The 16658-nt window shown below is 47.2% G+C and overlaps 1 protein-coding gene across 1 annotated transcript in view; it reads left to right on the top strand.

Annotated features, from left to right (window-relative positions):
- The first annotated feature begins 209 nt into the window (after positions 1 to 209).
- Positions 210 to 16658, top strand: part of LOC1272454 (transcription factor Sp9) — an 87780-nt gene continuing 71331 nt past the window's right edge. Inside the window, exons 1-2 of the mRNA XM_061646713.1 lie at positions 210 to 447; positions 806 to 1070. Of these exons, the coding sequence (XP_061502697.1) occupies positions 1002 to 1070 (69 nt within the window). The 5' untranslated portion in view covers positions 210 to 447; positions 806 to 1001. The remainder of the gene's footprint in view (positions 448 to 805; positions 1071 to 16658) is intronic.

The raw sequence follows: 16658 nt of genomic DNA, 5'->3' as shown, positions 1-16658 counted from the left end.
GATCGATCGATTGTGCCGGGGGCATAGGCAACGTTCTCTACCACGCCTACACGGGAGCCCGCTCCTAGGCGCCCTGCCTAAGGTACCGATCCTCCTCTCCCCCACCGTACGGATGCTGATGTTCGCGCGGTCACGCGGTTTCGGGCTCTCGCGGCACCGGCACGGCACACCGGTGGCCCGCCGGGCGAAACAAAAAGCAACCATTAGTTGGCGCTCAGATACAAAAACCAACGGGCGCGCACGGTGCCGGTGTGTGTGTGTGTGTGTTTGCAACGCGGTTGGATTTGCTTTGTGCGTTGTCGTCGTCAGCGTTGTTGTTGGTGGACCTTCTATTTTTCGAAGGTAGGCTAGAGAATCCTTGAAGCTGACGCGCTGATCCTGAAACACCAACCAACCCCAAAGTCTGGAGCTCGTCCATCAAACCGGAGCAGCGGCGCGGGTCAACCGGTAGGGGAAGGTGGGGACTTTGGGATCCTCAACATCTGAGTGTGTGTGTATGTGTCTGTTACACGTCCGTTCGAGTAAAGTAGTCAAGACTTTTGAAGACTCATGCTGCTAAATAAGCGGAGCAACGTGCGCAGCGGAACACTTTAACAAAAGAGTCGATCCCTCTATCAATTCCCTCTCTCTTCCTCCCTGTCACTGCACAGGAGAAGAGACCTGTTGAAGCGGCTGCTCATGTCAGTGCTCGTGTCAGTATGGTAGTTTAATTAGGAGTAGCATACACAGACACCTACACACACACACAATCATATAGAACGTTCTGAGATTGAATGAAAATGATTTTCGACTCGCCAAACAATAGAGCCGTACACTCTGGACCTGTTTGGAGCTTATCCGTTTAAGCGCGACCATTACAAACTGTCATCGAGCCCGGTTTGCTCTGTGCTTTGTTGCCTGCACAGGTCTGTTGCACTGCTCGTGCGTGTGTGAGATAGTGATAAGTGATAGCAGATACGGGACACCCGGTTTTGTAGAGCGTGTTTCCCTTTTTCTGTTGCATGCGAAGGGGATCAGGCATGGAGCGACACGATCCACGCCACTTCTACTACAACGAGGAGCTGCTCACGGTAAGTGCACTGTTGACATCTAGCTATTTTCTGGTTCTATGTAGTTTTGGAGAATTGGATTTTGTTTATGGTTATCTCACTCTGTGTTTCGAGTCAGTTTCCCTTTTGTAGACCCTTTTAGTATCTTCAGCCTGCCAGCAGAACAATTGGACGGTTACATTCCACCATATTGTGTTTCATTATTTGCTGAGGAACAATGATGCATTTTAAAATGTTGTTTTCTTTTTATTCCTATTGTAACTGAGCTTTAATACTTTTCATACATTAAAAAGTATCAATTCAAACAGATGTTTAACCTTTCGTGCGAAAATATGTTTGCTGCAGTACAAACATTAAATCGCTCATGATCTAACTTGATCGACGAATCGGCGTTTGTTTACAGTTTTCTTTGGCTACTACAGTTCACTTACTTACTTACTTGTTCAACACTAGCGCGATGTTTTTCAACAGCCGTCATACATTTGTGACAGTTGTGCTGTTGAGGTACTACTCATGAATAACGGTGTTGTAAACATTGGAAACTAACCCGTGGGACAGTGTAAATCAGTCGCCAATCAGGGTAGTAGATGAGCAAAAGATCAATTTTTGCAAAAAAGACCAAATCTTCGAAAAATGCACACAACTACTCATCCAACAAAGATAAAAAACACCATACCTATACCCATACCATAACTTCTTTGGGTGTGGTTAGGTGTAATATGGATTAGAATTAATCTAATAGTACTATACGATTGGAAGGCAGCTGAAATGTAATGTACAAATAAGCTTAAACACTCTTGATACCGCTTTCAAGCTTTCGATACAGAAGGCGGAAGATGAGCATTTACAGTGTTCCATGTAGTGCTGAGTAAATCTGATTCAGAATGAAGTTTTAAAATGATCTGAATACGATCAATAAATCTGAATTTTGGTTGGTAAGATTCATGAATCTACAAAGAATCTTTCGAAATTCATGAATCCTTGAAGAATTATGAATCGTTTGGGGTTCATGAAACCTTGAAGATTCATGAGTTTTTTGAGATTCATGAATCTTTGAAGAGTCGATTCGAGATTCGAATCACTCATCACTGAAGATTCATACGAATGAATCTCAATGCAAGATTTTATGAAACCCAACACTAGTTCCGTGTAGAGTGCACATAATTGCCGTTCACAAGCCTACTCAAATAGATTTGGTATTAAAATAACACATATATTAATAACAAATGTACCTCAACTGACTGAACTAAATTCTCTGAACAAACTCTGCCGAACTCTGTAACAACCATACATTTTATCGGTGGTATTTTCCGGGCAATTATCTGCATCAAATGGACCAATGCCAACCAAAAATTCACTCCAAACGAACGGAAAATTCCGTATAATGGAAGGTTGTTAAAGTCGTTTCATTTTTCGTTGCCCGTCCAAGATACTGCTCTGTCTCAATAATCTTGTTTTTTTTTTTAACAAAACGCTAACTTCAAGCCCAAGAAGCATTATAAATCTGTTAAACGGTTATCTGGTTTTGTGTACTATTGTTATTTATTAATTATTTTATTTGGGGGACATTGGAAAAATCTTTTCTATCAGAACATCAGAGCATCAGTTTATCCAACGGTCCATCTTCAAGTGAAACGGTTATATAATGTGTCTATTACTCCTTGTGCATTTTGTTATATTCGAACAATAAATATAATTCTTTCTGTATCTCTGGTCGGACGGAAAGCTGTTTGACAAAACACCGTTGTCCGAAGGAGTCAGCTTATGCGGATGTTTGACAAAATGCTTCGTACAGTTAGAGATGTCAAACTAGAGACAAAAAAAAAATTAAATACGCATCATAATGTAAATTCAGCATTGTTGACGAGTCAACGCTCGAGTCACATTATTTCTCTTAATAATTATTAAGACAGACCGAGACGGTAGCCTGTCGCGCAGCTGCGCGCAAATTAGACAAACAGGAAAATTTTAATAGTTTTAATCTTTGAAAATTTTAATCTTCGCACAAAAATTGTAATCCAAATGGCAAGATGAATAACTTGTGGTCTATTGAGGATTTCTAAAAGTAGTACGTTAACTACAGTTTTAAGTTACTCTTTGGCCCACGAAGTCCCGCGAGGTTCTGCTCACTGGTACAGACGTTAAGAGTTGTTTCATCTCAGCGTCGGATGTCTCCCGGCACTGTGACATCTCCGGGCCACCCAAGTCGGCCCGAAACTGCTAACCGTTTCGCACCACCGAGACCGTAAAATTCGATAAACGAGCACGATGGTTTTGCCCCAACTTTCCTCCAAGGTTTAAGTTTCGCCTAGTTCCATGTTTCTCGACCAGTCATTTCCGGCAGCCACGCGATCGTGCGTGATCTTTGCCCGCTGGTGGCCGCTGTGTGGTCCGCGAGCGTGATTAATTCCTCGACACTCCAGCAGCAGCATCTTGCCCCGATCTTGCGGAAGTGTCATAAGAAAGAAGTGTTGTAGCGCGCGCCCCCAGTATCTGATTACGCTTCCTAAAGGTGGCCTGAAAAATGAACCCCCGTCCCACCCGTCCGAGGAGTTTTCACTCTCGAAGGTGTACCCCATTATGTATGTCGGCTCGACTGTAATTGCGCAAGGCATGTGAAAATTAGTCGCATTCGCGCACCAGCAGCATCGAACTCAAAACAACAGAAACCCGCGTAAGAACGCGACATCGATCGGCGCATCTCGGGTTTGGGTTCCGAACTTACCGCACACACCCCGCAACGATTCCCCTGTCTGCTCTCCAAAAGGCACCCCAAACCTCATCGGGACAACCTCATCGCAAATGGGGAGATAAAAAGGCCATAAAAAGTGGAAAACACCCCGATGTACCGAATGAAATTAAATTCACTCCCCGCTTTTTTTTTGTTGTGTGTGCTCTTTCTTTCTTTGCTCTCTGCTGTTGCTCCTGCCGCCTTTTCACCGTCCTGGTGGGGTGTGTTGTCGCGGTTTACATGAGTTTTGAGAACGGGGTTGGGGAGTGGCCGGGGGGGGGGGGTAGATGTCCAACATTTCCAACACGATTTGCGCGCTGCTTTGGTGAAAATTAGAGATGGGGTTGCAATGGGGAGGAGCTGTGGCGAAGGGTGAAACGGCGTGTTGTGTCGGATGATGATGATGATGATGAGGATGATTGGAAAAAGAAACAGATTGTTATCGCGCGGTAAAAGCAACTGTCATAGCACTGCCGTTTGCTGCCGTTGCTTTCAGCGCTTTTCGGGGACGCTTGCGGTATGATAAAGAGCACGTGAAGCTCATCTTAAATTGCTTGCAAACTGTGGCAAACGCCAAGAGCAACCACTTTGCGAGCAAGACTCACGATTGACAACTGTTTCTATCGATGCTGATTCTTTTCAAAGTGTTCACAAAAAGGAAACAAAACCGGCAAGATAAAAAGAAGAAAAGCAATAACAAAACACTAGTTACTCGATTAGTTTTAACAGCAATTACGCTCCGGGTACGATCGCTAGGAGAGCGCGTGTGTTGATTGAGCCGGAAGATGGATGGCTTGATTAAAAAGGAAGGGGCAGCAAGAGCCCGCAAACGCCGAACGCCCGGGCCAACATCGATAATGAGGGCTAAACAATGTAGGAAGCGCAGAAAGGGGGAAAGAAAGAAAGTAAAATAAAATAAATTTATAAAAAAAAGGCACACACACACACACACGCGCGCGCGCGCGCTCGCTCGCCTGCAAAGGCAAGTGCAAGTGCATTGCGCCGGCGTTCAACGCGGTGCGATTCATTCATATGCGCTGAACCATCCTCTTTGCCCCCCCCATCCCCTTCCACCCCCTTCTACCCTTGGCACCATGTCCCGATCGTGTTGGTTAAGGCTGTGTGGCAGCGAAGCCACCTCATCATCACCTCGACAAAAGCGTTTATGGTTTATTTTGTTTTACTTTATGTTGTGGAAAAACATAACAATCATCCCGTCAGTATCACTATCATCAGCGTGATCATCATCATCATCAATAACATGATCGGGCTTTCGGGTATAGTAATCAACATCTTGCTGGGTGGAGGGGTGGACATGGGGTGCGCATCATTCAATAGGGTACAATTTCGACCGAAGTGACGAAATGAAAGTGATGATAAAAATTAAGTGGTTGCTGACGAGGGGAAAGGGTCTTGGCGTTACCGGATTGATTGTGTGTGTGTGTGCGCGCGTTGTGAGACTGCAGTTGCAGGGTAAAAATAAAGCAAAAACCAAAAAATGTGCAATAAATAATGGAAAAGATGGGGTTGAAAAATAAAAAAAAATAAAACACTTCAACCAAAGCATAAGCCCCAAACCACCCCTCAAAAGAGGGCGGATGGGGTTGGGGAGCGCGAGGGCGGCAGATTGCGTGTTGGGATCGGGGTACGGATCATCTTTGCGTGCTTAACGTCAACCGCTCCGGGACAGTGCTGCGCGCGCACGGCTGTTACGCCCCACGGTCGCTGCCGCGGCGTTTGAACTAATTTTGTACGAAATATTAATTTCATTTTAATTTAACTACAATGCCTTTATAATGCTCGGCCTGCGTTGCGTAGCCACGGGTCGATGGCTAAATGCTGCTGTTTATTAACCATTCAGCCCGGCTAACCGTAACAAATGGTGCAGGATAATTTTATCTTTTCTCCGACCGACCGGTGCGCGCGCGCAGCGCTTCGATTAATATTGCGCCGGTACATGCGATACTTGTTTGCTTGCTAACGTACCGATCGGTGCGACGGTTCGGTAGAGTGATTGGTAAATGCACCTGCTTTGCAAACGTGCTGTGAGCGAGCGGTGCGTTACCGTTCCACCGGCGCCCCCTCTGTATGTGGTTCAAATCTCGAGAGAAAATGAGTATGAATGAGCGCTCGTGTGTGTATTTGTTAGTTGTGGGGTTGTAAGCTATTAGTAGTTGGCTTCACATGGGATAATTAAATTGATGCTGACAGATGAAAGACAGCTACATATATAATAATGATGTGATTAGTAAAGAGAGACGAACAGTCGGTCTGTTTTTCCACTGATGGGCAGAGCCAATATATAGTGATGTTTTAGCAGGGGAATCCTACTTGTCTCTCGATGTGTTGTTCCAGTGCGTATTCTAATTTTATAGCAGCAATAGTGGTTCAGTGGTTGGTGTTGGCACTGAAGCGTTTGTTTTGTTGGTTTGTTCAGGGAAAGTCATGTTGAGAGGTAAGGTTAATTCTTGTTTGGCGCAACAACCGTCGTCGGTTTTAGGCCTGCCTGTACCACTAATTGACTTATTGATTACCGATAGCAAGTTGGTCCATACGGAGAATGTGTCGTACAAAGCCATACGTGTTGTTGAGTCGTGCAAGTCGTCGACTGTACCATGGGACCAGCCAAACCGGATCCGGGTTTAACTACAACTACAATCTATATCGAAAATTTGACCTAACATACGCAATGCTTTGAAGCTTTCCGTGTGATGTACATTTCTCATAGTGAAGGTATTCGCAATCACTAAATATATTTTGAAGATCGGGGGAAACATTGCGGTGTAATTGTACCTCGGTGTACAACATCGTCATACATCGATTAATTGATTCTGTTTTATTTATTTTTTGTGATGAGAGAGTGGTGCCATTTTACCAAAAATTCAAATGTGACCTAGTACCAATGTTGTGCTCAACACTATCTTCAGTGAAATCTCTCTAAAATGATGTCTATTGAAGTCTTTGCGACGAAGAATTTGACAGTTACTGCCATGGACACTCCATAGAAATACGTGCATTTTGTTAACCTTCTGTGACTAAACGGGAGGTCCATTGAGAATTGACCTTAGAGAGATTTAACTATATTTGGGTCCAATTAATTAGACAGTAGGTTACATGTGACAGTAGTACATGTGGGTTAAAACCCTCAGTATAAATATTGATTATTTTTCATGAGTTTTTGTTCAAAGACTGCTCAAAGATAGCACATTTTATGTTCAACTCGTCTGCAACTTTGTCATGCTTGTATGGAAAAAGCCTGTCTGAATTAGAAAGAGCATCCGTATCAAGCCTTAATGTTAGTTGTCTGTCTGAAGTTCCATATAACATTCAAAAGATGTTTGTTTTCAATTCCGGCCTGTTACTTAATGTAGCTAGCAATATTAAATAAATAATTCAGAAAGGTCTGACAATTTGTTAAAATTTGTTTAGCAAGCTGCCGAATTGCTGTCGTTATCTTTCAACAATATTTGTCCTAACTATGTGATATTATGTGGCTACTATGTGGTATCCATAGATGATTTTTTGATAACCAAGGGACCAAACCCCGAGATCTCTCCCCTAGATGGCTGGGGCTAATAGCCTAGGATAGGATTTAACGGTACGCGGACTAAGCGGCCGCGGGGGGCCCCGTCAATTTAAGGTAATTCCAGCATATACAACACTATATACAGTAGTCTCATTGAGAACTTCTGTGCCCAATAGGAGCCCCACGGACGCAGAGATTCATAATTGGTGTTTGATACTTGGTGTCTAAAAATTATCTAGAGCAAGCCCTTTTGTATTAAATCGTTACATAGACTTGAAAAAACAATCAAGTATAATTATTCGTAGTTAGGCAGTGTCTTAGATCGTCATCAGGAAGTTTGTGATCTAGGTGTTAAACTGTTTTTTTTTCTTTTTGGCTCAACAACCGTTGTCGGTCAAGGCCTGCCTGTACCACACTTGTGGGCTTGGCTTTCAGTGACTTATAGATTACCCCCCATAGTAGGATAGTCAGTCCTACGTATGGCGGCACGGTCTAATTGGGGCTTGAAACCCATGACGGGCATGTTGTTAAGTCGTACGAGTTGACGACTGTACCACAAGACCGGCTAAGGTGTAAGGTGGTAAGGTGTTAAACTGTACTCTAGTTTAAATTTCCGTTTACACATTGACAACACCGTTAACAAGGCATACAAGATGCTAGGTTTTATCTTTCTACGATTCCGATAATTTAGTCATGTCTTAAGTCTTATGTCGTTGTTTACTAGTCTTGTGCGCTGGTGGGTGAAGTCTTTGGTGCCCGAATTGCACTACGATGATTAACACAATAGACGGAATACAACGCAAGTTTACAAGAGCAAGTACTTGCTTTCAAAGGCGATCAATTCAGAGGACTTTCAACCATGCTAGGTTATCGTTCGCGTTGCCTTCTGCTTGGTCTACAGACACTCGAACACCGTTTTAAGGTAAACCAATGTGTATTTGTTGCTAAAATTAAAAAAAAACGAATTAGACGTTGTTTATTAGAACAGAGCAACATCTATGCGCCTTCGAGACCTTTTCGCTCTCGTAATTTACTTGTCGGCGAGAGCAGGCGTACCTTATATGGATACAATGAGCCGTTACTAGCTATGACAAGGCAATTCAATACATGGTCTAATCACTTTGATTTTAATTAAACGACCAACGTATTTAAAGAGATCCGCATATTTTATCCTGAATTATTGATGTCCAAGATTTTTTAAAAATATAATTGAATTGTTTGTTAGTGTCCCGAAATGTACAAGTGCCATACGAGGTTGACACTTACCGTCTAATTTTAGGAGCCCATAGTTTCTAATGCGTCAGTTGCAATTGTGTATGTAGGCCACGGAGGCTCGATACCTTAATAAATGAATAAGGATGCGGATAGTTGCAAAAGGTTCTTTTTCTAATTTAGTGCTGATATTAGTCAGAATATAGTAAGCTCGTTCGAAAAATTCAAAAACAAAATGTTCCTTCCTGATTCAGCAGTTCCTCTGTAGGACTGTTTCTCAAAGCAAAACGTACATACATTACCTCTAACAGTAGCCTTTTTATCAACTTCAGCTCATCACAGTACAATTTTCACCCCAGTTGAGGAAGAGAAGAAAAAGAAAACAACACCAAGGGTTTGTGCCCACTATTCTAGCGGCGGACAAACCGGGCTGGCGCCAGACACAAAATAAAAAGGAGGTAAAAGCACACACCAGCGCTCACCAGCGGCCCGGATCGCTCCCGATTCATTTTCGCATTATGAAATATCGCTAGATCGATGTTGTTGTTGAAGCGAACGAGCGGTTGGCTACCAGTTTCGGGGGCATCATCATCATCATCCACGTCCGCGGCGCACCGCGATATGGGTTTAATGGATTAGTGCAAGCCCAGTTGGGACGGTATGGGATGGTGAAGGGAGGAATGGGGGGGAGGGGGGGGTGGAAAGGGAGAGAATGTGGTTATAGGCCTTCGCTCGGTTCGGTAGCCGGGTACGCGAGGATGCGCGCGGCGGCTGCGCTTAAGTGGGTCCACCACACAAAGTGCACGACGGAGCCGTGCGCAAATGGATCCGATCAAACGATCGATAGTGCGCGATTGCGATCGCCCCCCCCCCCCGCTCGGAGAGCCGTTAGAGCCGTTGCAGGGAAGCAGACAAGGGGTGTTCAATGTGGAGCAGCACTTAAACAGCCTGCCCAGCACACACACACACACACAGCGGCGTCGTCGTCATCGTTGCTGCTGCTGCGGTTTTTGGCCGACAGTGTGTAATTCCGATGGGCGAAAACTGCTGCTTCAAATGCGTCCGTCCGGGGCCCGATGGTTGTGGCGGTTTGGGGGACAGGGCAGGGAAGGGGTTTGGGAAGTGCTGATCTAAGAAGGCGCAGTCACGAACATCGGGGAGCCGAAGCGCACTGGCCCGGGCAAGCCCGTAATTAGGATAGAAATGCGAACGAGTCGGCAGCAGGCCCATGTGGCCCCGCGTAGGACGGTCCGGTCTTCTGCTTCCCATCGTGTGCCGCCTAAACGAGGCCTCTCAACCCCACGGCTAGAAGGCAGCAGCTTCCTAGCGGCGGCACGACGGCAGCCTAGGCTTCCCTACCTACACCGAGCCACCGAGCCAGCCCGCCGTTGGGAGAAAGATGGAAAGAAAAACTGCCAGTTCATCGCGTCGGTGCCCGCTCTCTAGGCGCGCACACACACACACACAGACAGACACGGTCACAACTGTTCCCAAAAACTCTCCCAAAAATCGGAGCACCAAACACAGACAATGCGCTTTGGCGAGCCGGGAAAGGACTCGAAAGGCCGCTAGGAAGATACACCGAAGGGGTCTTTGGGATCTAGGTCTAGCAAATTGATAAATAATTACAGGGCCTCCGGGGCCGGTACGTGTGTGTGTGTGTCTGTGCATCTAGCGGGGATGCCGGAGGGCGCCCGGCGGGCCTTTTTTTCGGGCCTAAGCGCCACGGTCCGGGCATGGCCCGCGGCCCAGCGACCGCTGCCTTGATTTGCCGCCCGTTTGCTTTCTTCCGCTTTTCTTTTTTCTGCACCCCGCCATCCACTCCCTCGCACCTACCGTCCAGGGGTGCCGAGAGCAGTTCGATGCCCTTTTTCGCTAACCTGTCAAGTAAGTGCATGGTATCGGTGTGCCCAGGGAAAAGCCCGCGCGGCCGGCCCGCGTTCACTTTGGGAATCAGCTTGGTCATCTCTAGCGCGGTCATCATCGTCGGCATCCCGGTGCGGCGGCCCTTTGCCCATGTGCGGCGGCCCGCGTCCCCGACCGCCTTGCCCAACGGGGGAAGAGGCTCTCCTGCTGCTCCCTGGTCCCGGGGTATCGATGGAGCGCCGATCAATTTCTGAAGATTCATCGGATGAGATTACACGAGCGCCCGTAAGAGCCATCCGCAAAGGAAGGCTGAGGGGATGGTGGTGGTGGGGGAAGAGAAGGAGAGAGGGAGGGAAAAGTGGACGGGTTGCTTTCGCATATATGCGTAATGGCCTTTATTGAAGGGGTTTTTTTTTTGGTTGGTGTGTGAGATGAAGTGGATGTGATAGAAGTGTGCAAAGGAAAAGGCGGATGAATGGGAGCGAAGGGAGAGGGTGAGGACCAGGAGGGAGAAGAAGCTGCAGAGGGAGGCTTGGAACTTCACTTCACAAGCAAGAAAAGTCACACAGCGTACGCGCGGGCGCACACAGACCCATTCTGGTAGCTTAACCTCCGAACTTTTGGTGGACCGCAAAGGCACACCAGTTTGGCTAGTTTGCCGAGTCATGCTCGGTAGTTGTCCTGCGGTCTGTTTTAACTCCATCTTTTCTGTGTGCGTCTGTGCGTGCAGTGTGTGTGTGTGTATGCGAGCAGGTCGGATTCTGTGTTTACTTTACGCTCCTCTTTTCATCGCCTCGCCAGCGGGCCATGCGCGCCGATCCCACTTACGTCAGTCGAGGCGTGCGTGTGCGACAGTCCGTTGGAGAATTGGTCGGAGGCGCCGATCGAATCCTGCCGCTGACGGGAGGGTCTTTGAAAGTATATCCTGTCATATTGGATGATTGCATCTTCGCTGGGGGAATTCGCTTCGTGAAAGAGCAAACTGCACAGGGGTCATTAGGGGATGGTGATGGGTTTGTCGTTTGCGGTTGTGAAGATACCGCGACACCTTCGCGATGGATATCATTAGGATGTAGCCACCCGGAGCAGCAACTCACCGTCAGCTCATTAGGGCGTATAATTTGGTGCCTGGAACGCTTAGTGTCGGGCTAGATTGGTGAAATTTGAAATTAGCAAGCACTAATTCGAAAAAAGGCTCAAAAGATGTAACAAATGCAGAGTGTTTAGAAACAACAAGTTTTTATTGGGAGTACTTGGATGTTCCATGTAATCTAGGTTTAATAATCACATCCAAATTCGTAATGGAGTTGAATTCACATCCAGAATACTAAAATAAGTCATTTTATGGCTGGACATTGGTATAGGATAGGTATATTCAAGGCATATTCAGGATATTAGGTATTCTAGGTATATAGGTAAATTAAATTCTCAAGTATTTTGATTCCGTAGATGTCTAGAAGTGAAAATTTCTAGGAATTAGGATGACAGCTCTAAGATGTTTTTGGATGTTTTACTTTTTCTTTTTGGTTGATGCAATAACTTTAGTCGGTTTACGGCCTGTCTAAGTTACAAATGAGCTTGGATATCTATGAGCATTGTTACGAATTTTTGGTTTAGTTGTTGGTTTTGATGGACCTGGGTAGTTGCGGCTTAATAATCAACATCTTGGGCAACATTTTCGTCTACATCTTGGTAATATGTCCTCATAGAAGATCTACAGAAGTGGTTTAAAAGGTTAGCACCTTATCTGTACCTGCTATTTGCCGTAAGACCGAGCTTGAAGTACTCTAAGGCTTTCCAGTCACTCCCAACAAGAAGTACAACGCGACACCTGCGACGACCCAAGAGACCTAGCGTTTGCACGCGTTATTTCGCCTTTTGATTTTTGGTGTAGTTTGGCAATCAGCTCCGTTGCATTCAATCGCCGCTTCCCGACATCAAGACATAATTACCACCACGCTAATGTGCGGCCCTCTCGATATCGCGCTGCACGTTCGTACCGGTCATCTTCATAGTCCGGAGCAAGGGGCTTGCAAACTGGAACGTCGTCGCCGCCGCCGCCGCCGCCGTCTAACCTGTGCCGAAAACTGATGAGAAAAGGTTAGACGAGGGAAAATGGCCAAAGTCAATTCCACGCACAGGGCACACACGGGGTGCGCGCCGGGGTCATTTTGCGGTTCACCCGTTCCCGATAAATGGCCACCAAAGCGCCGAAATGAAGAGGAGCTGCAATATCAGCCGTTTGATTAATGGTCCCCCGAAACGACGAGGAAAAGAAGCAAACCCCGCAGGCCCAGGCTCCGGGGCAGAGCGTCGGGGAAGTTTTCGGCAAGGCCCAGAAAAGCATTCAAGCCTCCCGCTTCCAATGCGTGTGAGCGCTCGCCTTTTGCTCTTGCTTCTCTTTCCTGTCAGATTTTCATCTTCGGACGTGTCGTTACTCTTTCGTTTGCCGGGCGCAGCCAAAAGATGGATGGATGGCCCTGGTACTGGATGGTTTGTTTGTTGCTTTTGTAGCCGTTTTTTGTTGTTGTTGTAGTTTCTTTTTCTCCTGCTCGTGTGTATTGCTGCTCTTCCGTCCTTTCGGCTCCTTTCTGGCCTTGATGGGAGTCCCGAAATGAGCGAAAATCGACTCAGGCGCGTTTGCCGAAACCGAAACCCACCAACAAGGGCATGCTGGTAGTGCGGAGAAGTGCGCAGAGGAAATGAAACCAACAACAGCAACAACGAAAAAAAAAACCCATAACCCCTGGGTCCCGCAGCCACGCACAGGACCGACGGGAACAGAAACATTTATTAAAGTAGATTGATGATGAGAATTGTTTTAATGTCTTGTGAACGATCTAATTTACTTCTGTCTGCCGAGTCTTTAACGCCGACGCCAACGCCGGCAGAGACGGGGCACGATGACGAACGTTTCCAGGATATTTGACGAAACGGAGCAGGCAGCAACATCAGCAGCAAAGTGACTGACGGTGCAATGGACGGCTCGCAGCGGAAGAGGCCTGCGCAATCGGGGAGAATGATTGAGTTTTTGATTTATTTCGCGTTAGAGCAGAGCCTTTTGATGGTGCCGTACGTTTGTTTTTCTCTTCCTTCTCGGACTGGTGAAAGAAATCGGTGTGCACTTGGAGAGCTCATCGGCGAGCGACTGGGAAAAGTGGCCATGACAAATTTCGGCAACAAAGCAAGAAGACTATGATCACGATATCAGCTATATCCTGCTGTTTATCGAAAGATGGTTCTCCAAAGTGAATTAGCAAATCCAAAAGTCTGAAGTCTGCCATGCCATGGATGTGAGATTGCTTTGCCTGTGGATATCTAAAACAAACACCACATGCATTCTTCGTTGATTTCTGATCCTCCAAACTTTCCCAAAAAGTGTTTGACACGCAACCGGCACAATATCTCGACACACACACACACACACACACAGACACAATGGGCACCTGCGCATGAATGCCTGATGAAGTTGTCACACTCGCACGAGAGGCCACACCCTATCGCTCCCCCCCTGAGGGCACAGTTTCGATGCGCCGTGCCGGGTTAAGTTAATCAATTTCCATATCAAATGAACGGGCTCCCCGTTTTTTGTTTTATGGTGGAAGAAGCGTCCGTTGCTGGAGCTGATGCAAGTTGTTCCTGGGTTCTTTTTCCTTTTTTTCTGTGTGTAACATGTTGTGTGTGTGTGTTCTTTTTTTGTTTTTTTTCTACCATGCAAAAGACCACGCTCTCTTAGACGTCCGAATGCCACCCGCGATGTTACAAAAAGTGGGAAAGGATATTGGTAAAGCAGGCAAAAAAAACCCCACGATGCGTCGTCCCGATGTTGGGGCGTCGCCAGCCGTGGCCGCCCATTTTGTGCTACTTAATTTAATTATCTCTGCTGCTGTTGGTGGGGGGATTTTAAAGCGACCAAAAGGAAACTCTTCTGCCGAGTTGAAATGTCTCGAAGGACACCAACATACACACACTGTTTGGCTATTAATTTCCACGGGCTTGTACGGTGATTGTTGCGATTTAGATTTCAGGCAATACGGCTTGTTCTTATTCTTTGCTTTTGCTCAATATAATCTCACTTCATTCACGACCATAATCCAAACATCACCAAAAATCAATTGGTCGGTTGTCCGGGTAAGTTCAGGGGGAGAGGAGGGTGGCAGTGGAAAGTGTAATTCAGATTTACTGTACGCGCACGGCGTACCGTTCGCAACAGTGTAGCGGCGTTGTACGTTATAATTAAATTTACTGCCATTTCACACTAATGAATTTGATAACGACTTCCAATCCGCAATTGACTTTCCCTGGCCCGCACCCCCCGGTCGCGTTTCGGGTCCGGCATTTCGGTTTGGGAAAATTGAAATGAAATTTTTATCTCATTACCGTCCCCGCGTCCCAGCCGTGCCATGCCACGCCAGCACAGTACCTCCTGCGGTGCGGATGCGCACAGCGCAAATGATAAGACGAACGACTTTTATCGAGGACGTCTAATGATGGTTGAGCCCGGGAAAAGCTTGGCGGAGCAAAATCAATGGGCCCTACCTTTGCATGGTGTCTTCATCCTCCTCCCCCCCCCCCCCCTCCCCTACCACTCTCTTCCTGCTGCGGCCTCACCGGCACTCGGAGTTGTGCAAGAATGGTAATAAATTTAAAAATTACTCTCCGCCGCTAGACGACGGGCCGGGCCACACCCACACGCAATTGGCAGTGAGGGTGAATCCTCACGGAAAAACACGGCCAAATCACGGCGAGGGAAAAACCTGCAACCGAATTGCTGCCTCACCCTCACCACCCGCCGCATCAACGCCCGGTTGAGGGTGGGGGGGTTGAACCGTGAAGTTTGCTTTATTTATTTTAATGTAACAAATGAAAAGCAATAAATAAATCGCAAACCCGGGGGCGGTCTGTTTTGATCTCTCTCTCTCTCTCCGTCTCTACCACTACACTCTCATCCCTACCCGTTTGGCAGTTACCTTTCCGGGGATCGTTTTGCGTGCGTGCGTGCATGTCCCTCTTTTTTCGGCTTTTAAACCTGTGCGAGTGGGTGGTTTTAGGGGCAAGCACGAGGGACGAAATTGTGTGTGTGTGTGCGGTTCGGGAGCAAAGGGAATGTTTTTCCCTCGCACAGCCCCGCACCCGCACTACGGTCTCGCGGCGCAACCGCATATTGCACGATTGAGAGGGTACCGCCCTCCACTTTTGAGGTTGATGAAGTTGATGAAGTGAGCACCGGCTTTCTACCAGTTGTTTCCCTGTGCGTGTGTGTGTGTGTGTGTTTTTGCAGTAGCAGTTCCTCTATCCGTCTAACCGTAACGCGAGGGAGTTTTGTGAAGTGCCTAGATTTACCGCTTCCAGGCTGATGAGATTAGAAGGGCTATTGGATTTGGTTGCGGAACAGCTTGGCTGCGGATCTCATCATCATCATCATCTACGTCCGCAAGAACGCATAAAAAGGCATTTAACGTAAACAAAGGACACATCTTGAGCGAGTGGAAACTTTTGATGGTAGGGAGAGAGAGAGAGAGAGTGTTTTGTTATGTTTGTTATTGTTGCTCCTTTTGGTCCTTGGAACAGTTGCGTGACGTAATGGGATGAATTTAACGCGCGTTTTTGTTTGCTGCGGGTTACGTTCGAAAGGCCCGAGTTCGAGTACGAGCGGGGGAAAGCATAACGAATTGTAAGGAAAATTGGAAAACCGACCCCATCAAACGTGGCCCCGCTTTTAAGCGGTCAACCTCATGGGGGACTATTGACGAGCGCACTGACGGCTCGAGTGCTGCCATTTCCACGGCAGTGTAAAATCAATTTTCCAGCATCGTAAATCACGCTCTACGCGACCGTCTCCCACCCCTTCCCGGGGTGGGGTCGTGTCCCATATGTCGCCCGCTAGGAAGGAAAAAGGTTTGCTCCCGGGGGCCGCTAGTAGCTGGCACTAGCAACATATTTTTCCCAGGCACTCGTAAAACACTGCTCGGAAGGCTGGTAGCGCCCGGGCGGCAGGTACAGCCTATCCTCCGACGTGTGACGCATCTAGCGTACGCTTACACGCTTCGCCCTGTCGTCCCGTCGTCGTGCCGTGCCGGAAGTGTATCGGATTTCCGAAATCTCTCACTCCGGTTCCGAGTGCCACCGGGTCCGCTCCGGTTTGCTTACAGCCTTACGGTCCCGCTGGAACGTCAAGTAGCTGCCAGCGTACGCACACTCGCTCGAAACACACATATTCATGACATTGCAGGATGTACCGTTGGGCGTATAAATAACTCAACCTTCCACCCCA

The sequence above is a fragment of the Anopheles gambiae genome, chromosome X (assembly GCF_943734735.2).
Source record: "Anopheles gambiae chromosome X, idAnoGambNW_F1_1, whole genome shotgun sequence".
Lineage (NCBI taxonomy): Eukaryota > Metazoa > Arthropoda > Insecta > Diptera > Culicidae > Anopheles > Anopheles gambiae.
Note: the sequence above shows the minus strand (reverse complement) of the source record. Positions and strands in the feature narration are given on the sequence as shown.